The 27,902-nt window shown below is 38.9% G+C and overlaps 1 protein-coding gene across 2 annotated transcripts; it reads right to left on the bottom strand.

Annotated features, from left to right (window-relative positions):
• Nucleotides 1-1,176: 1,176 nt before the first annotated feature.
• On the bottom strand, nt 1,177-27,378 carry cd99 (CD99 molecule). 2 transcript variants are annotated; one of them, XM_033978575.2, is made up of 11 exons: nt 27,184-27,378; nt 21,253-21,282; nt 20,697-20,732; nt 20,581-20,616; nt 19,467-19,523; nt 18,821-18,907; nt 15,743-15,775; nt 13,787-13,810; nt 3,769-3,885; nt 3,638-3,688; nt 1,177-2,710 (listed from the first exon to the last, which is right to left on the bottom strand). In XM_033978575.2, the coding sequence occupies exons 1-11, from the start codon at nt 27,248-27,250 to the stop codon at nt 2,682-2,684; spliced, it is 567 nt and encodes a 188-aa protein (XP_033834466.1). In that variant the 5' UTR covers nt 27,251-27,378; the 3' UTR covers nt 1,177-2,681. The 2 variants fall into 2 exon arrangements, with proteins under 2 accessions (XP_033834466.1, XP_055082899.1); XM_055226924.1 differs by lacking the exons at nt 1,177-2,710; nt 3,638-3,688; nt 3,769-3,885 and adding an exon at nt 8,099-10,108.
• Between the last annotated feature and the right edge of the window lie 524 nt (nt 27,379-27,902).

Raw genomic sequence — 27,902 nt, 5'->3', positions numbered from 1 at the left:
AGATTTGTTACATCCGGCCCTTTGAAGGCAGCTATTTTGCTAATGTGGCCCCCGGTGAAAATATGTTTGACACCCCTGTTCTAGGGTGTATCTCTCGTTTGTTCCATCCAGCCACTTGGACTAAACAGGTATGACTGTTTGATGGTATAAATACACTGTATGTGTGTTTATTTGTATAAATACACTGTATATATGTTCTTTTGTATATAAATACACTGTATATATGTTCTTTTGTATATAAATACACTGTGCATATGTTCTTTTGTATATAAATACACTGTATATATGTTCTTTTGTATATAAATACACTATATATACGTTCTTTTGTATATAAATACACTGTATATACGTTCTTTTGTATATAAATACACTGTATATTCATTCTTTTGTATATAAATACACTGTATATATGTTCTTTTGTATATAAATACACTGTATATACGTTCTTTTTTATATAAATACACTGTATATACGTTCTTTTGTATATAAATACACTGTATATTCATTCTTTTGTATATAAATACACTGTATATATGTTCTTTTGTATATAAATACACTGTATATACGTTCTTTTTTATATAAATACACTGTATATATGTTCTTTTGTATATAAATACACTGTATATACGTTCTTTTTTATATAAATACACTGTATATATGTTCTTTTGTATATAAATACACTGTATATACGTTCTTTTGTATATAAATACACTGTATATATGTTCTTTTGTCATTGTGTCAGGGAGAGCTGCTGTGACGATTTTTCACAGTTGATTCAATAAATGAGACTCTTTGATTCAAGACGTCTCTGTTGATTTTTTATTTATAAGATTTTTTCTATATAAATTCCCCAAAAGTACTCAAGTAAAAAATATACTCATGTACTATCACTCTGTCAACAGTGCTTGTACCTGTAATTAAGTAAAAGTATACATGGACATTTGTGCTAAAAGCACTAGTTACTTGCAGCACAATTAGTTTATTTGTTTTTCTTGACTTATCAAAACATGTAAAATGAAGTAAGTTGTTTGGTCAAGTACAATTACCCCAAAATGTGGTGAGTTTAAGCTACCCGAGCGTTTACATAAGGATCATGATAATACTGATCATACTGATCATAATGATCATACTGCAGGTGTTGTCTTCAAAGTAGTAAATGAACACAGTAAAACTGTTCAGACACAAATCACAGACAGCACCACTTTATTAAAATACACTGAATCCACTCAAAGTTAAAACATTCATGAATTATCACAGGTAACAGTTAAACTTCAAAATAAAACATAAAGCAGAAGACAGGATGTACACAAGACCTATTTACAATTGTCCTTTCAAAACAAAAGTTCCTAATAATGATGACTGAAGAGTGATAGAAACAAAAGGCCAAAAGAAAGACTCACTGGGTTTATAGTACATTTATCATGCTTTCAAAATAAAATCCTACACTGTCTATAGTGACAAGAAATTATATAATCAAATGTATTATGGCCCTACAAAATAAAACTTGTAAAAATGCTGAAAGTACTTGAATGGATTTCTCCCCCCAAAAAAAAAAAAAAACTATTGCAAAAATGTATTCCAATTGTCCTTTCAAAATAAAGCCTGTATTGTTTAAGATGCTAAAGTACTGAAAAAGTGACTATGGACTATTACAATATAAAACTGAGCTCCAAAAATTACAGTGCCATTGGATTTCTAGTACATTTATCCAAATTGCCATTTCAAAATAAAAGCTTGTGTTCTAGTTGCTATAGTGTCTGACAATAATGAAGCAAAATATGACTCTACAAAATGAAATTGAGCTAAGCAAGATGAAACAAAGATGTTGTCATTGGATTTTTAGTAAAAACATATTACAAATATTTATCACAGATGTCCTTTCAAAATAAAAGCCCACATTGTTTAAGTTGCTATGCTTAGTGAAAATAATAGTAAAATGAAATCTGTTATGGGCCACGAAATAACATTGAGATGCAAAAACACTATTGCCATTGGATTTTTAGTACATTTATTCCAATCATCCTTTCAAAATAAAAGCCTGTATTGTGACTGCAAATAATGATTTAAGAATTGCATTATGAAACACAAAATAAAACTGAGCTGCAAAAACACTGGGAACTAAAGTAACAAATGTAACTGTATTTTTGTAATTAAAACCGTTTACAAATGATTATGTTTCTGTTCAGTGACAGTTTGTTTAAGGCCAGGTAATTTTAACACTTTTCAAAATAAAAGCAGTACATTTTATTTTGAATCCAACTTCATAACATGAGTTTGACAAAGTGAAAACACGTGTGTGTTTCTAAGTGTGGACATAGTGATGGCTTCTTCAAAAGTATTTTATTTTTGTAAATATAATATCCATTTGTAGTGACATTTAAAATCCTCTTTTTGTCAGGCACTTGTGGTAAAGTCACAAATACAAATTCCTCAATTTAAGGAGCTAAAATATCAAACACAACCACCGTAAAACACCGAAAAAGCACTGGGTTAATCCTTCCGTCAGTTTTTAGGCTAAAAGCCTGAAAAACATCCAAAAATGTAAAAAATGTGTTATTATTAGACAGCCAAAGCACAAAGTTCAACATTTGAATTGACAAAAATGACTACACCAAAAAAACAAATGATTTCAAATGAAATGAGACATTTCCTGTGCGTTTGTGGTCGTCTGGGCCTCGAGTTTAGGACGACTGGAGGAGGGTGCTCATCACTGAAAAACACAAAAAACATTTGAAACTAAAATCCACAATATCTGCAAAGGTAAATGTGCAGCATTTTCACTCAAACTCCATCAGGGCTGTTCTGTCAGTGTCGCTGATGTCACACCTCACACAATTTTAAGCTAAAGGAGATTTTAAGATGCTAAATATTCAACTTGGCGTCAATTCAAACCTGCTGTGACTTTGTTTACTGTTGACATTGTTTTTGTGAACGTGTTCACGTTGGCGTTCTGTCCCGTGCTCTGTGTGATACTCTGTATAAGACTTATATTATACTAAAAGAGACTGAAAATCAAAATAACTTTGTGATCCAATAGAAGTTACACATATTTTTGTCTAAATCAGTGGAGCTTAAAACTGTTTTCCTCACACACATTAAAGCACCAAACGATAACACGTTAGCGGGCTGAAACGTGCTAGTAGGCAGAGGGCTAAATATACTGATTGTTTATCACATAAAAGTTGTGTCTGAAAAGTGATATTGTGTAAAGTGATGAAGTGATATTGTGTAAAACGATCTCTGATACCAGTGTTTGTGCCTCTAATCCAGGGGTGTCAAACTCATTTTGGTCTGGGGGCCACATACGACTTAATTTGATCTCAAGGGGGCCGGACCTATGAGCGGTGCAGCAGCGATGCAGCAGAGCAGTGCGGCTAAGCATTGCGCATGCGTTGCGTCAAGAAGAAATTCTCATTTTTATTATGGTTATTAAATGATATATTTATCTACATTTTTTATGAGCCTTAAAAATTACGATTTATTAAAAACAATTAGCAAAAAAAATGTCAGTTTTTGCTGAGTGTATTTTTATTACAAATCAGCTGAGGGCCGGATCAAGTCTGTAGGCGGGCTGGATCCGGCCCCTGGGCCGCATGATTGACACCCCTGTTCTAATCAATCAGTTTGAATGTTTGACCTTGAGGTTCAGATTGAGTCATGTGCCGGTTTCCGCTCTCTGGGTCTTGTCCTGTAACGACACATTTAATGAATACAGTATAAAAGTATAATAACATAAAGTACTCACGACCCCGGCTGTGTACTACTCACCTCCCTGTACTTTAAAGCACAGTTTCTTCTTCTGATAGGCAAAGTAACTGGACGCAGCTCCGACCAGAGCCACTCCGATGGCGCTCACAATCCCAGCGATTGGACCCGAGCCCGCCTCTGTCAGAAGAGTAACAATACAATACAATATAGCACAACACAACACAACACAATACAATACAATATAACACAACACAATACAATACAATACAATATAATAGACTTTTTAAAATATAAAGCAATACTGACAAAAACAAATGCGTAATTTTTTACATGATGTTTTACTGCTAGAGATAGTACTACTACTACTACTATTATTACTGCTACTACTACTACTACTACTGCTACTACTACTACTACTGCTATTACTGCTCCTACTGGTGCTGCTGCTGCTGCTGTTAAACTGACCCTTGCAGCCCATGCATGTCACAAGTTCGTGGAGGTCTAAACTCCAGGTACAATAACATTCTAAACATTCAGAGCTGTTGATTTGCTGGTGACAGATTTTTTTATGCTATAACCACATTTGACCACTAGATGGCGCCCTGCACATGCACATCCTCCATTCATTTTACATGGGAAACAGAGTCAAATCACTTTATAGAAGTCCACAAACCAGATTTTAAAGTATGTTTAATGTACACAAACTGCGCCCACATGTCTTAAACCAGTGACACAGTACTGTCTAAACTATCTGTAAAAGTACAATATAAGCATTCGAATTGCCATGCCCAGTTTTCAAACTGGGTGTGGTTCTCAGTATGGTAGTACTTGATATGTAATACTTTGACGAGGATAAACCGCTATGAGTCATCTTAAAGGGGCGGTAAGCCAAAACAGGGCGTAGAAATTTCAAAATAAAACAAAGTTAAAGTGACAGTAGTTTATTGTTTGGCTCGTTCTGTTGGATGCTGAGTAAATGCTGGTTTGATAAGAGAAAAAAGTTTACAGAGGCGAGTAGCAGCGATGCTATAATGACAAGTAATATGTTATTACTGAAATGTTTGTGGTCCAAGGCAAACTACTACTTATACTACTACTGCTACAACTAGCACAAATACTACTACTGCCACAACCACACAAATACTACTACAGCATCAAAAACTCCTACTGCCACAACTACTTCAACTATTTCAGTACTACTGAAATGTGAACTAAAATAACCCAAGAATCCCATGCATTTCAGAAAATATTTGAAGTGGTGTAAACTACTGCCTGAACTACTACTACTATTTCTGCTATTATGAGTCCTGGTTTAGTTCTAGTTTAGACCTGGTTGAGTCCTTGTTTAGTCCTAGTTTAGACCTGGTTGAGTCTTTATTTAGTCCTGGTTTAGACCTGGTTAAGTTCTAGTTTAGTCCCAGTTTCGACCTGGTGCAGTGGTAGTAGTAATAGCAGTAATAAACAGTGACTACAGTGACTAGTTGCCATCAGCTGGTACACATTATGTTCCCAGTTCTCCAATCAGCTGATTTAAACCACATCTATCATTTTGAGACAACAAAGTTCTTTTTCTGCTCAAAAACCACAAACGTTTGAGCTACGGTGACTCCAGCTCAGACTATGTGAAGAATGTGTGAGCTCGAGCTTAAGCAGGCGTGTCCAGGCGCAAAAAACAAGCGCTCCCACCACTTTCAAAGTCAGTGTCTGTACCGGTTATTAATTCACAAAAATGTACTTGTACTTTCATTCACACATGTTTGAGTAACACTTTATTATTAGTCTGTCTACATCTCCAAAGCTCAAAATGCTCTTTTCCACCTTGTGATGTCATGAAGTGATAGTTTTCAAGTTAACAGCTATGTTTAGCCTCAACTGAACTGCTATACTCGACAATACACTACAATGACCTTAAGTTAATGTTTTAGTTTTACCTTTTGTTCAGTCTACAATATCATATCAATATCATCCTAATGATCTCACACTCTGAGGACTTCAGGGACAGGCCTCCTGCTGGTGCCAGAGTCAGGACTAAACATGAGGAATCAGCGTTTCAGTTTTGTGCAGTTAAACCTGTAACATTCTTTCTGAAGATGTGAGACAGGCCTCTACTTTGACAATGTTTAAATCCAGGCTCAAAACAGTTCTGTTTAGCTGCATACGACTGAAAGGTTTTTATTCTGCAATTTTCTACTTTAATGTTAATTTTATGGTTATTATTTGTGATTATTTATGTTTTGATTTGTTGTATTGTAATTTTAATGTCTTTCTTATTCTATAAAGCACTTTTGAATTACCTTTTGTATGAATTGTGCTGTACAAATAAACTTGCCTTTCCTTTAAACAAGAAATGCCAAAACATACAGAGCAAATGGTCCAGTCACACCCACAATGTCACTAAAATGTTAGTAAAATGTTGTAATGGCCATTGGTGGTTTTCAGACTCTAGAACATGATGATGTCAGACTCCCAGATGGGGCCAGATACAGATTTCCCTGTTGATTACATCATATTTACATAGAAAATATCAGAATAAGAGTGAACTGCATCATTTATACACTGCCTGGCCCCCTGGATTTAACTAAGCAAATAGGTTGGTTGGGGTTGTTGCAGTTGGTCCGGTCTAGGTTCAGCAGAATGAGGTCAGCTGACACCTGAATATACTGAATGACCAGGTTATTCCCTCAGTGGATTTTTTCTTCCCTGATGACACGGGCAGATTCCCAGATGACAATGCCAGGATTCATCAGGGCTCATCATTTTCACACATGGATTGTCCACCACAGAGTCCAGACCTTCACCCCAGTGAGAATCTTTGGGATGTGCTGGAGAAGAGTTTGTGCAGCATCAGACTCGACCATCATTAATGCAACATCTTGGAGAAAATTAATGCAGCACTGGATGGAAATATATCATGTGACATTGCACAAGCTTATCAAAACAACGCCAAATATTAGAGTGTGTGACTTTTTTTTTTTTTTTTGGCCAGGCAGTATATTAGTGACTAGACCCAAGAAATAAACAATCTTATTTTTTCACGTGGCAGTTGGAGCTTGTCTATATTTTATGAACAAACAGCCGATATTTAAACAATACACATTCATTCATAAAAAAACAGCTGAAACCTGAAAGTTGGAGATGAAATAGTGACTGCAAAATGCAATCATCTTGGAGGACAAAAGCAGCTTGGCCAGTGTTTTTAAAGGGTTTATAGTTTTTATAATCTCCATATCGTGGTTGTTTTCCAAAAAGCAATTTTAAACACAATATTCTGTGAAATGTTTTATTAACTCTGTGGTTTAAAGTTTCATAAACAAATCTGAAATAAAATTAAATCCTCAAGCGGCATCAAACAACCCTCATAAGCCGCGCTTCGCACTCAGCGGACCCGGCACTCCCTAATGTGCTGCTGGTCTCAGTTTTAATGTGGCTTTGGGCTGTACTTGTCACTAAGACCTTGAAAGTGGTGATGCACTAAAATGCAATAATATGGGTTTTTGAGGCATCGCTATGGCAACACCATGAAAAATACATAGTTGGCCTCCCAGACTTTTTTGACAGGGACGACCTGAAGAGTCACTGTGCCAAATTTGACATTCTTCAATGAAATCAATAATACGTTCTAAGACTTGTAGAAATGTCCGAATATTTGTACATTAGAATAACATGGGCTCTTTAGCGCATCGCCATGGCAACCCAGTGAAAGATGTGACTTGGGTCCGATTGGCTTTTTTGATCGGGATGACATGAAGAGTCATTGTGCCAAATTTCATATTGTTCCTATGTCGATGTTGTTGCTGAAGTTGCATGCAAAGCCCATGCACTCATCGTTGCATAAGCAATAGACCCTGCGCCCTGTAGGGGCTCGGGCCTAATGATAGGTCTGCTGCTCATTAGTTGCAGAGATGATTAGCCCTGAGATTTCAAACTTTTAATAAAAAAAATGAGTGGGGCAGTGATGTCCAGCAGCGGGGTGGGCGCTCACTAGGCCTATCATGATAATTACCATGGACTTCTTGTTCAGTATATCTCGTTTATGAAAGCTCGGACAATATATTTTGGGGCACAGCATTTATAGTGGGTATGATTTCTTAACAATATTGAGGACGGGACTTTTTTTTGACATAACATGAAACAATTAGAGCTGCAGAGGCTTGAAAGAGTAACTTTTTTGGCTAAGTATTTCTCTGTAGTGACATATGGACCTTCTAAATGTGTTTTGGTGACAGACCGAGCGGTCACTGTTGAACTCAAACTGAACAAGGGGCGGGGCAAACAGCATTTAATGCCAAACTGAATGAGGGGCGGGGCAAACAAAAACATGCAGCTAATATTCATAATAATTGTCCCTTTCTTTATTAAATCCACACAACAAAGTTATTTCCATTTCCTATTTTTCTTCCACCACAATAAAAGTAACACAAATTCACCTTTGTAAACTATAGTCCATAAAACCAGTGTAACAGGGGTCAAAGGTCAAAGGTCAGAGGGAGAGGCACATTTTGTTGTTCAGATGTAAACTTTAACAGCTACTAAAGAAGCGCTCCAGTGGTCAGGCAGTACTTTCATGTTAGTAACTTTAAACATGTATAAACATATACGCACTCTGTGTTCATTAAACATGTATAAACATATATGTACTGTGCTTGTGTGTTCTTTAAATATGTATACAAATATACACACTGTGTTTGTGTGTTCTTTATACGTTGCTTCAATTTAAATAAAATAGCCCTAAATATTTACTATTTGAAATCCTGATACATTTTAAACATACAGCTTTATACAGCACACTGGAGAACAGAGCTGCAACAACCAACCAAAAATAATCTTAACAGTCTTTAGGTCCAAGTGGTCTGGATTATACAGTGTTATACAGTAATAGTGCTTTTTTATAACAAACTGTCCATATGTTCTGTTGCCATCACCAAATTTCCACCTTTATTTGATTAAAATTGTGTTTCAAATTCTCAAAGTACAATAGAAATAATTGTTTGACTGGTCGACTGCTAAAAACTGTTAGCTGCAGCGCTACTGGAGGCTAAAGCTGAGTGGTAGGGTTATCACTTTATACTTAGAGGTGCACTATGTAACTTTTCAGGCAGAAGACTTTCTGTCCTGTTTTGGACCTGGTTTAGTCAGATTTTTTATCTTGTTTAGGCCTGGTCTAATTTCAATGGACTCATCTCTTTCCTTACCTAGCGCTCATGTGGACCACCTGTAGACCTCATGTAGACCTGGTTGAGTCCTGGTTTAATCTGGATTCAGCCCTGGTGCAGTATGTTTGTTTATTCTTCTCATGAGAATTACAGAGAAGTAAATGTGTCAGTATTAAGAGCATTGTGCTTGTTTCTTGTCTACCCAAAATAAAATGTACCGTAAATTTCGGACCATAAGCCGCTACTTTTTTCCCACACTTTGAACCCTGTGGCTTATACAACAGTGTGAATAATTTATGGATTTTTACTGGCTAACGGCCACCAGGGGGCACTCTCTTGCAGTAAACATAAAAGTGAGACAGACAGAAAGATTATGCGCTGAAGAATACACAAGGTTTGATTTTGGACTGTCAATTTGCGCATCATGCACACACTCTCCTCATGGAAAACACACAAAGAAGTTTTATTTTCTAAACATGCAGGTATGTTCATCTCATGTTACGTGTTGGTGCACCTCGTGTTGGTGCTGTACTGCTGATTTTCAGGCACAGTTTAAAACTTAAAACTCAAAAAGACCTTCTGTGTACCGTCTTTCTGTGTAAATATCTCATTTTACAACATGAAAACCTGCGGCTTATATTCAAGTGTAGTTTATATATGTACAAAATTGATTTTCTTTTCAAATGTAGTTAGTGCGGCTTATATTCAGGTGCGCTCTGTAGTCTGAAATTTACAGTACTTTTTTTATGTTTATAGTTTATGGAAAGTACATGTTTACATGGTGACCTTAACACTTAAACATCAGTAACTTAACAATAAATAAAAAGAATATTGCCCCCAAATGCAACAAAATATCTTAAAGTACCGTTAAACGTACACTTAAACAAGATACACCAAAATACCCTAATTTACCCTGTGAAAACCTCATACCAGAACTACAACATCTGGAAGGTCTTAAGGACTTAAATCCAAAATGCAAAATCCATGTCAAACTTCTAATTAAACCATACATGAAATTCAAAATATAACTCCAGCATCCGAGAGGGCATCTGACTTAAATTTGATGTCCAATCCATGTTCTATTTATAGTTCCTGCTTGTCCTCCCCGGGCAGAGAGTATAGGAGGTCCAGAACGCGCTCTAAAACTGGTGCAAGCTTGTGTCTAAAGTTGGACATCCAAATAAAGAAGTCCTCTGGGACGTTAGCATAGAGCATCTTCAGGAGCGGGGCCCATTCGAGCTCTGCACCTGCAACGACAACCGGACCAGGTTTAAACTATACACCACTATACACTATACAGATCAGCCAGAACATTACGACCACTCTGCTTTAGGCCTGTTTTAGACTAGGTTTAAACTGTACACGACATCTCAGCCAGAACATTACGACCACTCTGCTTTAGGCCTGTTTTAGACTAGGTTTAAACTGTACACGACATATCAGCCAGAACATTATGACCACTCTGCTTTAGGCCTGTTTTAGACTAGGTTTAAACTGTACACGACATATCAGCCAGAACATTATGACCACTCTGCTTTAGGCCTGTTTTAGACTGGGTTTAAACTATACGCAACATATCAGCCAGAACATTATGACCACTCTGCTTTAGGCCTGTTTTAGACTGGGTTTAAACTATACGCAACATATCAGCCAGAACATTACGACCACTCTGCTTTAGGCCTGTTTTAGACTGGGTTTAAACTATACGCAACATATCAGCCAGAACATTATGACCACTCTGCTTTAGGCCTGTTTTAGACTGGGTTTAAACTATACGCAACATATCAGCCAGAACATTACGACCACTCTGCTTTAGGCCTGTTTTAGACTGGGTTTAAACTATACGCAACATATCAGCCAGAACATTATGACCACTCTGCTTTAGTCCGGATTTAAGCTATACACTACTGTACAGATCAGCCAGAACATTATGACCACTCTGCTTTAGGCCTGCTTTAGACCCACTTTAGACCCACTTTAGACCCACTTTTGGTTTGTTTCAGACTCTTTTACAGACCTGCTTTTTATATATGGTGTAGTTCTTGTTTAGTCCTTATTTAGTTTTAGTTAAGACCTCGCTGAGTTCTAATTTACTCCTAGGGACTATAAAAATAAACTACTCATCTATGCTGGTTAGGCCTGGTTTAGTCCTTGTTAAAATTTTGTTTAGTCCTAGTTTAGACCAGGTTTAGTTCTAGTTTACTTCTGGGACTATACAGGGACTATACAGGTAAATTACACCCATTCCAGCTCATCTGTGCTGGTCTGGACACCTTTGAGGTACTTTAGACCTGGTTTAGTCTTGGTTGAGTTCTGGTTTGGTCGTGGTCAGGGATCCAGTTTTTCAGTCCTGTTGCTGATTTCAATACTACAGCTTTAACTTTCTGCAGATAATCTGCATCGACCAATACCAGAGCTGAAAACAGCATTTTCTTTGTTTTCACAGCAAAGTCTGTTCCTTTTCTTCATTTTTATGTCATTTTATGTATTTATGCCGTTCGAACAGCTCATTTAAGTCGGGTGGGTACTTCGATAGACACATTAAAGGTGCATTTGTCGAATGAGGACACGGCCAGTGTCTGGAGACGCTCACAGTCCGTGAATCATGTGAGTCGGGTGCATGTCTTGTCCTCCGCCGAACCCCTGAGACTGACTCACCGAACTCCTAGGGTTCGATCAAACCCAGGTTAAGAACCACTGGTCTAAGGTTAAGCTCCACTTTGTCCCATCTTTAGATCTTGAGCGACTATGTCTAGTCCATGTCTAGTCCTACTTTAGTCCATCTGGATTTAAAGGTCCTATATTATGCAAAACTGACTGTTCTGAGCTTTAAGCCATGTTATTATGTCATAGGCTCCTCAAAAACAGACCTGGAGTTGTGTTTTGTTTCATTCACATGTTTGAGTAACACTTTATTATTAGTCTGTTACATCTCTACAGCTCCAAATGCTCTGTTCCACCTTGTGATGTCATGAAGTGGTAGTTTTCAAGTGAACAGCTCCTTTTACCTTTAGTTCAGTATAAATTGGCAATTCCACGTCTGAAATGATCCAAATGATTCTAGTGAAAGTGTGGAGTTTAAAAACACAGTGGAGCACTTCCTGTATCACCACATAATGACATCACAGATGTGGAACAGAGTGTTTTCAGTTTGAGAGAAGAACTCAGCCTAAATCTGCAGAGTTTGTGTGTTAAACATGTGAGAATGAAACAAAACACAACTCCAGGTCTGTTTGTGATGGGGAAACATTAAAACAGAGATTAAAAAATTGTCTAATATGAGCCCTTTAATAATTTAGCCCATCTTTTGTCATAGTTTAGTACTGATTTAGTTTTCTTCTCGACTCGGTTTAGTCCTGGTTTAATCCTGATTTAATATTTTTTGTTGTACAATGTTCCCTCGTTTATTGCGGGGGTTACATTCTTAAAAATAACCCGCAACAGGTGAAATCTGCAAAGTAGTCAGCTTTATTTTTTACATTATTCTCTCTGTTTTTGTCTGTAAAACCCCTCACCACACACTTTATACACTTTTCTCACATGGGCATTAACATTTTCTCACATTTCTCTCGTTTAAACTCTCTCAAAGTTCAAACCTTCGTAGGCGTCTTTGTCGGTGCAGAACGTTTCATCGACATTGTGGGTTTTGTCGGGGAGAAAACAAATTGCAAACGTACAGCACTTCAGAGTCACACTGAGATCCAACGTTTATGTAAATTTGTCTGAACACATTCTGTACTGGACAGGAGACACGGCACGGAGGAGACTGATGGACAATGGTCTACAGTCCAACAGCCAATCAGGACACAGAACACAATGGTCTACAGTCCAACAGCCAATCAGGACGCACAACACAATGGTCTACAGTCCAACAGCCAATCAGGACGCACGACACAATGGTCTACAGTCACGTTCATATTGTAAAAAGGCAAGTAAAATTGCACTAAAAAAATCTGCGAAACAGTGAGACCGCGACAGGTGAACAGTGATATGACGAGAGACAACTGTATTTTAGTACTCATTTAGTCCTCATCTAGATCTAAAATTTCCATGTTTCAGCTTCTGATGTACCACAACAGGACAAGGCTGACTTTTGGCCTTCACAAACAAATGTAATCTGTGTTATTCTGATGTATCTGTGGTTACAATGTTATGGCTGAAATCTTTAAGAATGAAAATGCCCAAAACAAGTTAGTCACTCCAACTGTGACAAACAGCCAACATTTATACTTCCACCAACACCAACAAACAAAAGACTCTTCTCAATCCACGCCTGAGTGATTCAACCACATCTCAAATCTTAACCCACAGTCATGTCAAAGTCACGTGTTCTGTCACATGTGTGTGTGCTTGTATGTTAGGACTGCAAAAGTATCATCATTTGAATGGCTGTGTCTGCATGGGCTCTTATTCTGTGTAAAAGCTGCTAACTCTGCAGTTTAGACCTCTACAAACATCCTAAAATGTCTCTGTGTGTCAGACGCCTTCCCCGTGTGTAGGGAGGAGCTAACTACACTGAAACTGAGCACCAATTGTTTACAGTAGGTGTACAGTAGTGTGTTTCTTGTGCTTCAGATAGATATAAGGCAGTGTCAACCAGCAATCTGACCAGAAATGAATAAGTGGCTTGGACGTCCTGAACATCCTTTGACGTCCTACATCGCTTTGTCCAGTTGACAGATTTAATTTTTTTTCACTATAATAACTTCAATTCTTAGTCACTGGGGATATTAAACATACATAATAGTGTGATAACTCCAAACAAACAAACAAAATGGCTTCCAAACCACAACAATGAACCAGAAACAACATCATGACTTGTTCATAGTTGAAACAAAAACCTCATAAAACCAGAGTGGAGAGAACAGACACAAAGACAGGATGTGCTCCCATGACACAAGAAGTGGAATAAAGAGGTGCTTTACCTTGAGCCTGGTCTCCTCCTCCGCCTGAAACACACAAAACACAAGGGTCAATAAAAGATGGACAAAAATCTGCAGAAAAATGACTCCCTCAATCAAACTACAGTGGTCCCTCGCTATATATCACAGTTCACCCTTCGCAGTCTCACTGTTTCGCGGATTTTTCCAGTGCAATTCCACAGGCTTTTTAAAGTATGAATGTGCATTGTGTTCTGCGTCCCGACTGGCCAAGGGATGGCAGACCACCATCAATCAATCTCCTCTGTGCGTGTCTCCTATACAGTACAGAATGTGTTTAGCCAAATTTGTATAAATGTTTGATTGACTCGACAGCGAAGCCTTCTCCAGCACATCCCAAATGTGTGAAAATTGATTGATTGAATTGATGAATTTATATTTACATACAGTTTATTCCACATGTCATTTTTACATAACTTTTTATTACAAATACATTTTTATCACTTGTTTTTAAATTTTAAAATGGGCCCGCTAACCCCCAATCGCCCTCATTAAGACTGGTGAAGTGTCTTGCCCAAGGACACAATAACATTGGCAGTCAAAGCTAATGGAGCTCAACAGTGAGCGCCCCCCCCCCCGGCAATTAATGCCCAGTTCATTTTTCCCATAGACTTTGATATTGAAAATGATATTAAAAGTTAGAAATCTCAGGACTAATCATCTCTGTAACTAATGAACAGCAGACCTATCGTTTCAAATCTGTTTATAAAACTTTAAACCACCGCGTTAATAAAACATTTCACACAATCTTGTGTTTGAAATGTGCTTTTTAGAAATGCTGGTTCGCACATAGCTGGTTAGCATGTAGTTGGTTAGCACGTAGCTGCTTAGCATGTAGCTGGTTCGCACGTAGCCGGTTAGCACTTAGCTGGTTAGCACGTAGCCGGTTCGCACGTAGCTGGTTAGCATGTAGCCGGTTCGCGCGTAGCTGGTTAGCATGTAGCTGGTTAGCATGTAGCCGGTTAGCACGTAGCTGGTTAGCATGTAGCTGGTTCGCACGTAGCTGGTTCGCACGTAGCCGGTTAGCACGTAGCTGGTTAGCATGTAGTTGGTTAGCACGTAGCTGGTTAGCATGTAGCTGGTTTGCACGTAGCTGGTTAGCATGTAGCTGGTTCGCGCGTAGCCGGGTCGCACGTAGCTGGTTAGCATGTAGCCGGTTCACGCGTAGCTGGTTAGCATGTAGCCGGTTCGCGCGTAGCTGGTTAGCATGCAGCCGGATTGCGCGTAGCTGGTTAGCATGTAGCCGGTTCGCGCGTAGCTGGTTAGCATGTAGCCGGTTCGCGCGTAGCTGGTTAGCATGTAGCCGGTTCGCGCGTAGCTGGTTAGCATGTAGCCGGTTAGCACGTAGCTGGTTAGCATGTAGGCGGTTAGCACGTAGCTGGTTAGCATGTAGTTGGTTAGCACGTAGCTGGTTAGCATGTAGCTGGTTCGCACATAGCTGGTTAGCAAGTAGCCGGTTCGCACGTAGCTGTTAGCATTTAGCCGGTTCGCACGTAGCTGTTAGCATGTAGCCGGTTCGCACGTAGCTGGTTAGCACATAGCTGCTTAGCACGTAGCTGGTTAGCACGTGGCTGGTTAGCACGTAGTTGCTTAGCACGTAGCTGGTTAGCACGTGGCTGGTTAGCACGTAGCTGCTTAGCACGTAGCTGCTTAGCACGTAGCTGCTTAGCACGTGGCTGGTTAGCACGTAGCTGCTTAGCACGTAGCTGCTTAGCACGTAGCTGCTTAGCACGTAGCTGCTTAGCACGTAGCTGGTTAGCCTCTGTGCCTTTGAACTCTTAATATTGAATTTTTCCAAAATTCTATGGGAAAAATGACTAAAGTTTTCTTCTGGAACCAGCATGGATTAGGAAGTGGACTGTGGAGCTCCACTGGTGAACAATTATTTAGATACAAGTTATTTTATACAATTCTACACAATATATAATAAAAAAGTCTTACTGTTGGGATTGTATTCAGGATCCATGCCTCGACCTGTGATTGTGAAAAACACAAAACATTCAAGTGAACAAGTGAAAGTGAACTCATGAGGCCCCTACAGCACAGTCTGCCTTCTATCGACAGGACTATCGTCACGACCTGTTTAGATCTCGTTTAGTCTTAGGTTAGACCTGGTTTAGTCCATGTTTAGACCTGCTCTAGTCTATGTGTAGACCTGGTTTAGTCCATGTTTAGACCTGGTTTAGTCCATGTTTAGACCTGCTCTAGTCTATGTGTAGACCTGGTTTAGTCCATGTTTAGACCTGGTTTAGTCCATGTTTAGACCTGGTTTAGTCCATGTTTAGACCTGGTTTAGTCCATGTTTAGACCTGCTTTAGTCCATGTTTAGACCTGCTTTAGTCCATGTTTAGACCTGGTTTAGTCCATGTTTAGACCTGGTTTAGTCCATGATTAGACCTGCTCTAGTCTATGTGTAGACCTGGTTTAGTCCATGTTTAGACCTGGTTTAGTCCATGTTTAGACCTGGTTTAGTCCATGTTTAGACCTGCTTTAGTCCATGTTTAGACCTGCTTTAGTCCATGTTTAGACCTGGTTTAGTCCATGTTTAGACCTGCTTTAGTCCATGTTTAGACCTGGTTTAGTCCATGTTTAGACCTGGTTTAGTCCATGTTTAGACCTGGTTTAGTCCATGATTAGACCTGCTCTAGTCTATGTGTAGACCTGGTTTAGTCCATGTTTAGACCTGGTTTAGTCCATGTTTAGACCTGCTTTAGTCCATGATTAGACCTGGTTTGGTCCATGTTTAGACCTGGTTTAGTCCATGTTTAGACCTGGTTAAGTCCATGTTTAGACCTGGTTAAGTCCATGTTTAGACCTGGTTTAGTCCATGTTTAGACCTGGTTAAGTCCATGTTTAGACCTGGTTTAGTCCATGTTTAGACCTGGTTTAGTCCATGATTAGACCTGCTCTAGTCTATGTGTAGACCTGGTTTAGTCCATGTTTAGACCTGGTTTAGTCCATGTTTAGACCTGGTTTAGTCCATGTTTAGACCTGGTTCAGTCTTTGTTTAAATTATGTTAGTCCTTGCTTAGACCTGGTTTAGTTCTAGTTTGGATAGATATATTTAATGCCATACTGTGGCACATTCTGGACAAACCAATAATATCACCATGGAGACAAACAGGTTGCAGAACTTCCAGAAAAGTTTCATAATGCACCTTTGAGGCTTCATAAAAATACAAATAAAATAATATATAGTGAATTTGTGGCACATTTTATTTTTTGTCCATTTAGTTTTTGCTGCAGCTGACACAATACACGAGTGGTATGTGGAGCTGTGAAGTGCTCCACTGTGTTTTTAAACTCCACACACCTTCACTAGAATCACTGGAATCATTTTGAAGATTTCAACCTTGGAAGTGCCCATCTTTACAGAAGTAAAGGTAAAAGGAGCTGTTCACTTGAAAACTACCACTTAGACTTATTAGTGGCAAACGGCTCCAACTCAAAACTTGATGAGTCAGTGTTTAAGATTTAAGGAGCTGCTATAAGTGTGAATGAATCATCTATGTGACTTAAGCTGCACATCAAGGAGCTGTGTCAGATGCCCTCCCATCCTCCTATATCCCTGTCATGTTAGACTAAGATGGAAGCAGGTTGAATGTCTCAAGTGAATCTGCAGATGTTGTGGTGTGTCAGATGCCCTTCCAGATGTTGTGTGGTTGGATGGAGCTTGTCACTGATAGAAATGATCAGGGGAAAACATTTGTGGATTTGACATTTGGAGATTGTTGAAACAGAACACTGACTCGGCTCACTGTTCTGTCTGTCAGACTAATGCACCGTCCATATATTGTAAATTTGCAGTTAGAAATGTGATCTGGCAGGTTTAGTTTCATTCAGTGTTTTTATGTGAGACACCAAAACCTTGAGTCAGCAGTCACTACGGCAACAAGACTATTCAAACATTTAGACTGCAGGATTTGAGTGATTTGGCCTACTTAACCTGTTGTAACTAAATGAAAATAAATCTTTATGAATAAACTAACAACGAACCCAGGGAAGTGGGGGGGTGCAGGGTCCACCACATGCTCGTCTCTACAGCGATGATCATCCCAGAATGTTCCACAGTGTGGCAATTATTGATAGAATTGTACTTTCAAAAGAAATCTCCAAAAGATAAATTCACAAATGCTGAACCTGATCATTTCCATTAGTGACTAGAGCCAAGAACTCACTGTTACTGCACACACACACACCCCCACACACATAACTCACTGTGTTAACACACACACACAGACATACACATAACTCACTGTGTTAACACACACACACACACACACACACACACACACACACACAGACACACACCTAACTCACTGTGTTAACACACACACACAGACACACACCTAACTCACTGTGTTAACACACACACACAGACACACACATAACTCATTGTGTTGACACACACGTCTGTGTTACCACACATCTATGTCTCAACAAGATCCATTTCATCGGCCCCGTCTCTATTAAATATGATTGGTCTATAGAATGTGGTGATGTCACCACATGGACCAGTTGATTCACTCACTGCATCCAACACTTTTCCAACTTTCTCCAGCTAAACTCAGATAAGACTCAAGTCATAGTCTTTGGCCACAGAAACATAGAGAAAAGTGTCAGCATCACCTCCAGTCTCTCTCTCTAAAACCTTCAAATCAGGCTAGAAATCTAAAGGTAATAATGGACTCAGACTTGAACTTTAACAGCCACATCAAATCAATAACATCTGCAGCATTTACCACCTAAAAAACATGTCAAAAATCATCCAGACTTGTAGAGACTTGTTCATGCATTTGTCTTCAGTAGGTTAGACTATTGTAACGGCCTGTTCACTGATCTCTCCAAACAAGTGTTAAGACAAAGCAAGATCCCTCAAAAAGGGGTAAATCATCAACATTACTCAAACATGAATCACTCCAAATATAACGTCAAAGGCTCAATGAGAAGAAACGACTAGAACATGGATAAAGATGTGAAAAGTCCAGTTTAAAGAACAGCTCTGATTGAAGTCCTTACCTCCAGACCTGCCACCGTCTGGCTCATAGCCTCCTCCTCCTCCACCCACGTCAAACAAGTCAGTGTCCTTCAGAGTCCCTCCTCCACCTTCCAACACAAAAATGACACATTTAAACACATTTACTCCTCTACATGTGAAGGGTCATATATGTACAGCCTGTGACGTCATATTCAGTTACCCAAGATTATGCAAACATGAACATCTACTCGAAAATCAAATGAAATGTGTGTGCATGTGTGTGTTCATGTGCGCGTGTTCATGCGCAATTGTTTGTGTATGTGTGTGCACGTATGTTTGTGTGTGTATGTTGGGGTGTGTGTGTGTGTGTGTGAGTGCACAGGGGTGTGTGTGTGTAAGTGCACATAAATGTGTGTGTGAGTACATTGTGTTTGTGTTAAATCTCCTGAACACTCGTGTTGATCAAAGGCTCCTAAACTTGTGCTCTTTAAATACAGTTTCATTTGTTTCTTGTATTTTTTCTTGGGACTTAAGAAATTCTTAAAACTTTTGTGTCAGTGTTTGCTAATGCATGCATTATGTCACCATGGCAACTGCTAAACATTTCTCCATACACAAACATGTAGAACACCCCCAGCGTGATGTCACTGCAAAGTATCAAAAATAGTTCAAAATTGTTGAAATTACCTCCTCCACCACTAGGCGGGGCAACAACAGGTGGTTTAGTTGGGACAGGATCATCATCTGTAAAATACAACATTAGACAAACATATTTAGAACAGAACATGTGTTCACCTCATCACAACAGAGACAGGGCCGCACCTGTCACACCTGGAGTTTAACCTGAGACAGGGCTGCACCTGTCACACCTGGAGTTTAACCTGAGACAGGGCTGCACCTGTCACACCTGGAGTTTAACCTGAGACAGGGCTGCACCTGTCACACCTGGAGTTCAACCTGAGACAGGGCTGCACCTGTCACACCTGGAGTTTAACCTGAGACAGGGCTGCACCTGTCACACCTGGAGTTCAACCTGAGACAGGGCTGCACCTGTCACACCTGGAGTTTAACCTGAGACAGGGCTGCACCTGTCACACCTGGAGTTTAACCTGAGACAGGGCCGCACCTGTCACACAGGGCTCTCAGGTGCACTTCTCTGTGTGGACCTGGTTTATGGTTACTCTCTGTGATCACTGGGCCTTTCCACATGGAACAAAAAACTGACATAAAGTTCAATGTCTTCTCTGACAAAATTCAAATGATCTTTTCCACTGTCTCTTCTTAAAGTATATAGAGTTCTATAGATATGTGTAAACCCTCAGTCATCCATGTCTTTTGTTAGAGTTATATAGATGTATATAGAGGTATATAATTCAATTCAATTCATTTATTTTTGTAACGCCCAAAATCACAACAACAGTTATCTCGAGGGGCGTTCATGTTTTGGTTGATGGGGGAAACCGGAGTACCTGGAGGAAACCCATCCAGACACGAGGAGAAACATGAAAAACTCCACACAGAAAGGCCTGGTGACCCGGGGATCGAACCAAACCTTCTGCTGTGAGACATGAGCCACTCAGCCACCGTGCTGCCTATATATATAGAGGTATATAGATGTATATAGATGTACATAGATGTATATAGACATATATAGATGTATATAGATGTACATAGATGTATATAGACGTATATAGACATATATAGATGTATATAGATGCAAATAGACGTATATAGGCCCTGCCCTACACCTGAAATGATGACATCAAATTCTAGAATTTCTCCTGTAATCCAACAGCTTTACCTCCAAATGCATCAGACAGGTCAAAGGTCATATCCTCTAAAAGAGACAAGAAGAATTTATTAACATGGAATTTTCATGAATTTTAACAGAATATTTCACAATTCAAAATGACTCACTGTCTTTTTTGGGCGGTGCTGCTGTTACTTTGGGTCCTGAAAAGACAAAAACATGTTAACTTTTATATAATGGCAAAAGAGGACTAAACCAGGACTAGAACAGGACTAAACCAGGACTAGAACAGGACTAAACCAGGACTAAACCAGGACTAGAACAGGACTAGTACAGGACTAGTACAGGACCAAACCAGGACTAGAACTGGACTAAACCAGGACTGAACCAGGACTAAACCAGGACTAGAACAGGACTAAACTAGGACTAAGCCAGGAGTAGAGCAGGACTAAACCAGGACCAAAACAGGACTAGAACAGGACTAAACCAGGACTAGAACAGGACAGGGACATTTCAGAGTTAATAGAGGTCTAAACTGCAGGGTTAGCAGCTTCTACACACAATAATAGCAAATTGCTGAATCAAATTGCAGTATGTAATGATTGTTGAGGCTTGACCGTATGAAACAAGAGTGAAGTGTGAAGGGCACTGCATCACCCATGTGAAGAATCTCACTCATTTTAATGTCATTTTATCATTGTTCTAGCACACACGATTGCTTACCATCATCCAACGCATCTGCGAGGTCAAAATCTGTCAACAAATAAGAAAAGACAGCTTCAAAATATAACTCTCATTTTGAAATAACAAACTAAAGGTCCTGTACCCCATTTTTCAAAATATTTGAGCAAAATGTGCCTTGCTCAAGAACAGTTGTATAAACAGCTCATGAGGTCAAAATAAAGTCTTTTATTGTCCGAGAAACAGGAAGTGCGCTGTTAGCATGCTAGTTGCTGTTAGCTTTTACCATCACGACAAAAATCCACTCTGGTCTCTGAGAAAAAAAAAACACTTCTAAACTCATTGTGGTGATTTAAAATGTCTGTTTTTCACATTTTTAAAACCATAAAAATCTGGTAAAGAGACTTTAATAATGAAAAGTGAGTATTTGTTGAGTTTCTATGGCAACAAAACAACAGGAAGTGAAACATGAGTCATTTCCTTCTTTGTGTGCATGGGCCTGTTTAGTGCTGCTGTGCTACAAACATAACATATACCCTACAAGATAACAGCAAAATAATATATATATATTTTTTTTCTTTTTTTTTTTTCTTTTGTAAATCAAAATACCAATTATTTTTATTTATTTACTGAAATAAAAATTTTATTTGTAGTGTAAAGTGATCAGTGACCAGTCACAGGTTTGGACACTCCCTCTCATTCAATGTGTTTTCTCTTTATTTTTATTACGTTCCACATTTTATAAATATAAACAAAGACATCAAATATATGAAGTAAGATGTGTAGAATTATGTAATAAAGGAAAAAACTGAAATAACTCAAAATATAAAAGTATGTGTTTTATATTTGATGTTCAAATCCTCACAGCTTTTTGCTTTGTCACATTATATTTCGGAGTTATTTCACTTACTTCTTCCTTTAATACATAATTCCAAACATCAAGCTTCATATATTTGATGTCTTCTGTATAAAATTTAGTTACAGTGGTCCCTCATTTATCGCGGGGGTTATGTTCTAAAAATAACCCGCAATAGGCGAAATCTGTGAAGTATCAGCTTTATTTTTTATTTTTATTTTTCTCACATTTGTCTCTTGTTTAAACACTCGTACCAGAGTGTTCTTGTAGTATTTCTGTACTCACTGTACCAGTGTGTTCCTGTAGTATCCCTGTACTCGCTGTACCAGTGTGTTCCTGTAGTATCCCTGTACTCGCTGTACCAGTGTGTTCCTGTAGTATCCCTGTACTCGTACCAGTGTGTTCCTGTAGTATCCCTGTACTCGCTGTACCAGTGTGTTCCTGAAGTATCCCTGTACTCGTACCAGTGTGTTCCTGTAGTATCCCTGTACTCGCTGTACCAGTGTGTTCCTGTAGTATCCCTGTACTCGCTGTACCAGTGTGTTCCTGAAGTATCCCTGTACTCATTGTCAGAAGAACTGGATTTTCCACTTTTTCGCTCAGATTTGACTCTTGTATAACATTGTACATATATATAAGTCTATGTGTCTTATACTTGTGAAAGACACAGTTCAACATCATTATAAACATATTCAGGAAAGATTCATTTCTGTCAAGGGGACTTTTTTTTTTGTATCGATACCTGTGAACGATGTGCATCTAGTTTCGATACTAGTATTGATTCATTTCTGTTTTTTGATATACTTGTATAAATATGACCTGATCTGCTAATGACTTGTGTGACTTCCATGTGAGCTCTGATCCAGTTGAATCAGTTGAGGATGTTGTTCTGAGGATTACACACATGGATGTTAGCTTGTGTTACTTTTTATGTTGGCTGCAGTCTAACAGGAAAGGATCATGGGTAATGTGGTTCCCTGATGTTTATTCCCTAGTGTAGTCGTTGGTTTAGTGGTTTAGTCCTGGTTTACTCTCACTCTGCTCTCTATTCCTCAGTAGTATTTTCCATAGAATGTTGTGGTGTAGTCACATGGTTCAGTCTTGTTTAGTCCTGGTTCAGTCCTGGTTCAGTCCTGGTTTAGTCCTGGTTTAGTCCTGTCTCTGCTCTCTGTTCCTCAGTAGTATATAAGTATTTTCCATAGTCTGTCGTGTCATCACATGGTTTGAATCTGTGACTCAGGCTTGAGTCTTGTGCCTTTGCAGATTGTGTGGTTTTATTATTTAAACCAAACCGCGTGTGTGCAGGAAGCTCTTTGTAACATGACCTAAAAATGCATAAGTACAATACTATAGCTCAGGGGGAAACAGCCTAAATGTGCGAGGAAGACAGTGATACTCTGCAATCACGCTGAGGGGTTCTACATGTATGTGTATGGCCGAATGTTCAGCAGTTACCATGGTGACACAGTGCACACATTAACAAACACTACCAAAAAGCCAAAATAAGTCAAGACAGTCTAAAAACTCTGTATAAAAAGTGCATTTAAAGAGCACATGTTCAGGAGCCTGTGATCAGTCTGAGTGTTCATGGTCCTGTTTGAGTTTGATTTTACACAAAAAGGTGAGAGTGACTCACTGAAAAACTGTTGGCTAATGCTACTGTTAATGCTAATGCTAGCTAGCTTGTGACTGTGATGTTATTTGAGAGGGACTTGTTTAACAGCACAAATCAGATCACTTGTTGTTGTTCAGATAAATCAGCTCTCTGACTTGAGTAATAAAGCTTCAGACAGAGCAGTGCCTCCAGTGAGCTTCACACCTCCAGAGAATGTGGATGACAGCAGCTGTGAAGTATCTACAGTTGTCTTTCACTATTACGTGGCTCCCCCTTTACGGTCTTGCTGTTTTGTGTATTTTTCCAGTGCCATTCTAGACGCTTTTTTACAGTGTATGAACGTACAATTGACCTCCGCATCTCTTGCACAGCACAGAATGCATTCAGGCCGCCAAATTTACATAAATGTTTGATCAACACTACAGTGGAGCGGCGCCAGGACAAAGAGGACGGTCAAAGGAACTGTGAAATACACGAGTCACTATTAATCAATCAAACAAGAAAGAAATGTGAGAAAATGTTAATGCCTGTCTGAGAAAAGTGTATAAATTGTGTGGTGAGGGGTTTTACAGCCTTAAAACATATATAATAATTGTAAAAAAAAAATAAAGCTGACTACTTTGCGGATTTCTCCTATTGTGGGTTATTTTTGGAACGTAACCCCCGGGATAAACCAGGGACCACTGTATTGGCAGTTTCTACTTTTGAATGAAGATTTGTCCAGCAGCAGAGTCACTTTTGATGGGTCGTCTAATATAAACAGGCTTTATTATACTTTGCAATCCAGATTTGATGTTTTTTCATGATGCTTGCAGAGATGTCAATAACTCCACAGACACTAAACCAAAAGTGCTTTTCTATGAGTCAAAGTCACTGTTTCTTACAGTGAAGCAGCTCAGGCATGTCTGGTTTTGAGTGAACATTTGTAAAGTATCTTTAATGAATGGGTGTGGACTGTAACCTTTGTAACGTTTGTGAATGTGAATGACTTTAAAGGGGCACTGTGTAACCTTTCTGGAGGCTCCTTCTTCTTTTAGTCCTGGTTTAGTCTTGTTTTAGGCCCTGGTTTAGTGCTGGTTTGATCCTTATTTAGTCCTGATTTAATCTTAGTCTTGGTTTAGTCCAGGTTTAATCCTCGTTTGTGAATGTGAATGACTTTAAAGGGGCACTGTGTAACTTTTCTGGAGTGTCCACCTTCTTGTCTCTATGGAGATTCTGTTGCCTGAAATGTTCCACAGTACATCACTTAAGCTACATCTACATGGAGACAAGCAGGTTACTTATTTGAATAAATGCCAGATGGATAGACAGGTTTAATGCCATACAGTGGTACATTTCAGGCAAAGCAACATCTATGAATGCATCACAAATACTAAAAATGCAGACTTATTTAAGAGAGAATACATCTGAATGGATGTTCAAATCACATGACGACAGCACAGAGGTGTTTAAAGTTAAGTTCAGACATCAGTGCAGTCTGATCTCACAGTGATCAGTTTAGTGCAGAGGTGCCCAAACTTTTTTATTGACCGCCACATCTCAAAAAATATTCAAAGCGGAGGGCCACAGACCAGTGCTTTATACACAGCTTTGACAGAGACGCCGTGTATTAATAAGGCTTCAAACATATTCATTTTAGGTCTGTATCACAATGAAATGTGATGTTATAGTGGCAGAAATAGTTTAATTTGCTGTTTAAAGTACTGCTTATGATCAATTGGGCCAGTTCAGCAGGAGGCATGAGGGCCAAAAAAAAACTGGTCTGAGGGCTGCATTTGGCCCCCGGGCCATTGTTTGGACACCCCTGGTTTAGTGAGTCTGTTTAGCCTCTAACTGACATACTACAGAGTTTTATGCCCAGTATATAACCTTATTTCACCTTATTTACATTATTATATGAACAATTTATGTCGATATATTTACAAGACACATTCTCCATTGTAATTACAGTCATTTAGTCAGGCCTGGACAGCAGGTGTTTGAATGACACAGGGACACGCCTCACTGGGCATCAGCTACACTTACTTTTCTATTCAGTGAAGAAGAAAATGTATTTAGTAACAGAATACTCTCATACATGGGCCAATCAGAGTACTGTGTTGTGAATACACTGATACATGGGCCAATCAGAGTACTGTGTTTTTTATTGCGGGGGTTATGTTCTAAAAATAACCCATAATAGGCAAAATCCGTGAAGTAGTCAGCTTTATTTTTTACAATTATTATATATATTTTAAGGCTGTCAAACCCCTCACCACACACTTTATACACTTTTCTCACACAGGCATTAACATTTTCTCACATTTCTCTCGTTTAAACTCTCTCAAAGTTCAAACCTTCGTAGGCGTCTTTGTCGGTGCAGAACGTTTCATCGACATTGTGGGTTTTGTCGGGGAGAAAACAAATTGCAAACATACAGCACTTCAGAGTCACACTGAGATCTAACATTTATGTAAATTTGTCTGAACACATTCTGTACTGTACAGGAGACACGGCACGGAGGAGACTGATGGACAATGGTCTAAAGTCCAACAGCCAATCAGGACACAGAACACAATGGTCTACAGTCCAACAGCCAATCAGGACGCACGACACAATGGTCTACAGTCCAACAGTTAATCAGGACGCAGAACACAATGCAGTTACACTTCATACACTGTAAAAAATCATGCAAAATTGCACAGAAAAAATCCATGAAACAGCGAGACCGCGAAAGGTCAACCATGATAGTGAGGGACAGCTTTTTAACCTGATACATTCTGATACAGAGGACTGCATTCTGAATACTCTGAATACTTTTAAAGTTGAATTATATTATAGTATAAAAACATGACATATAATTACAAAAAGCTTTATTTTTCCTGCACTGTTTATTCTTCATTTATTTATATCTAATTAGAGAGACATACTGCACGCATGCGCACTGCAGGAGCTGTGTTTTATCTAATACTGTGCAGTTAAAGACTAAAGGACAAAGAAAGTTCTGTCGCGTATTCATTGGATTTTAGTAAAGTAACTGTATTCTGAAAACTAACTGAAAGTTAGAGTAACTGTAGCACAATACAGGTTCTCACAAAGAGGTACTCACAATTAGGTACTCACAATGAGTATTCAGAATATCTCAGTATATGTATTCAGTTTTGTTTTTGTTTTTTGTTTTTATTGTTTTTTTGCAATAATTCAAATCTAAATGCCTGTGACAGTTTAATTCAGTTTAATTTAACAGTAGGGTTTAAAAATAGTCCAGGCTGTGACATGATTCACGAAGCCTGAAAAAAAACCACCCAGAGCTCAGCAAATGGAACAATCTGACTCAAAGTTACGTAAAGACTTTGGAATAGTTTATAACTGCATGTATACGCTTTATAGCACGTTTTAAAACAACAAAACGACGTCAGACTGGACAAAAGCCTGACATTGTGGGCTCGTTTTGCACGGTCAGACAGTAAACACAACTTTGTCCATGTTAGTCGATACTTAGTCGTTATTAGTCGTTACTCACTCATGTCCTGCGCCAGGGTCCCGCTCAGGAGCAAAAACAACCCCGCTATCCTAAAAAACAGCTTCATGTTGCTTTTTCTAAGTTTTTAAGCGTGGATCAAAGTTAAATCCGTGAATAAAGTGCAGATTTGCCCGTGTGTCCGTGTGCTGTGCGTCAGACCAACGCCAGGCTCGTATTACAGAACAGCGCGACTGGGCCGCGCCCTCCCCGTGGAAACAGCACGGAGCAGGCGCGGACTGACACTTTCAAACTCAAAATTATAAAGATTATGTACTTAAATAGTCGATAATTACCAAGCCGAATTAAATATGACACTTTAATAGTAGCTACTGTCTAATGACAGTCTTGGATTGAGCTTCCATTTTTCCGAAATTGTAAAAATATGTTAAATGTTGATCATTAGTGAATAGGGTCTGTTTTTTGAATGTACCTGCGCGAAGACGAGTGAAGCAGTTTAAAAATAATAGTATGACGCCATCTTGTGTCTAAAACATGTAAACTGCACTGAATAGTCCAGGTGTGGTGTGTTTATTTAAGTCACATGTGTGGTGTTGACAGATTTCATGAAATGTCCAACGATGAACAAAGTAGATGAGACAGAACAGGCCTGGACTTCACTTATAACTCAATGACAAATGTTTGAGACAAATGTTTAAGCGTCAAGACGTTTGGCTGTTCATCCTGTTGTGGTCACATTACTGCTGGACACTGCCTTATAT

Source organism: Periophthalmus magnuspinnatus, chromosome 2 (assembly GCF_009829125.3).
Source record: "Periophthalmus magnuspinnatus isolate fPerMag1 chromosome 2, fPerMag1.2.pri, whole genome shotgun sequence".
NCBI lineage: Eukaryota > Metazoa > Chordata > Actinopteri > Gobiiformes > Gobiidae > Periophthalmus > Periophthalmus magnuspinnatus.
This window is presented reverse-complemented; position numbering and strand designations above follow the sequence as displayed.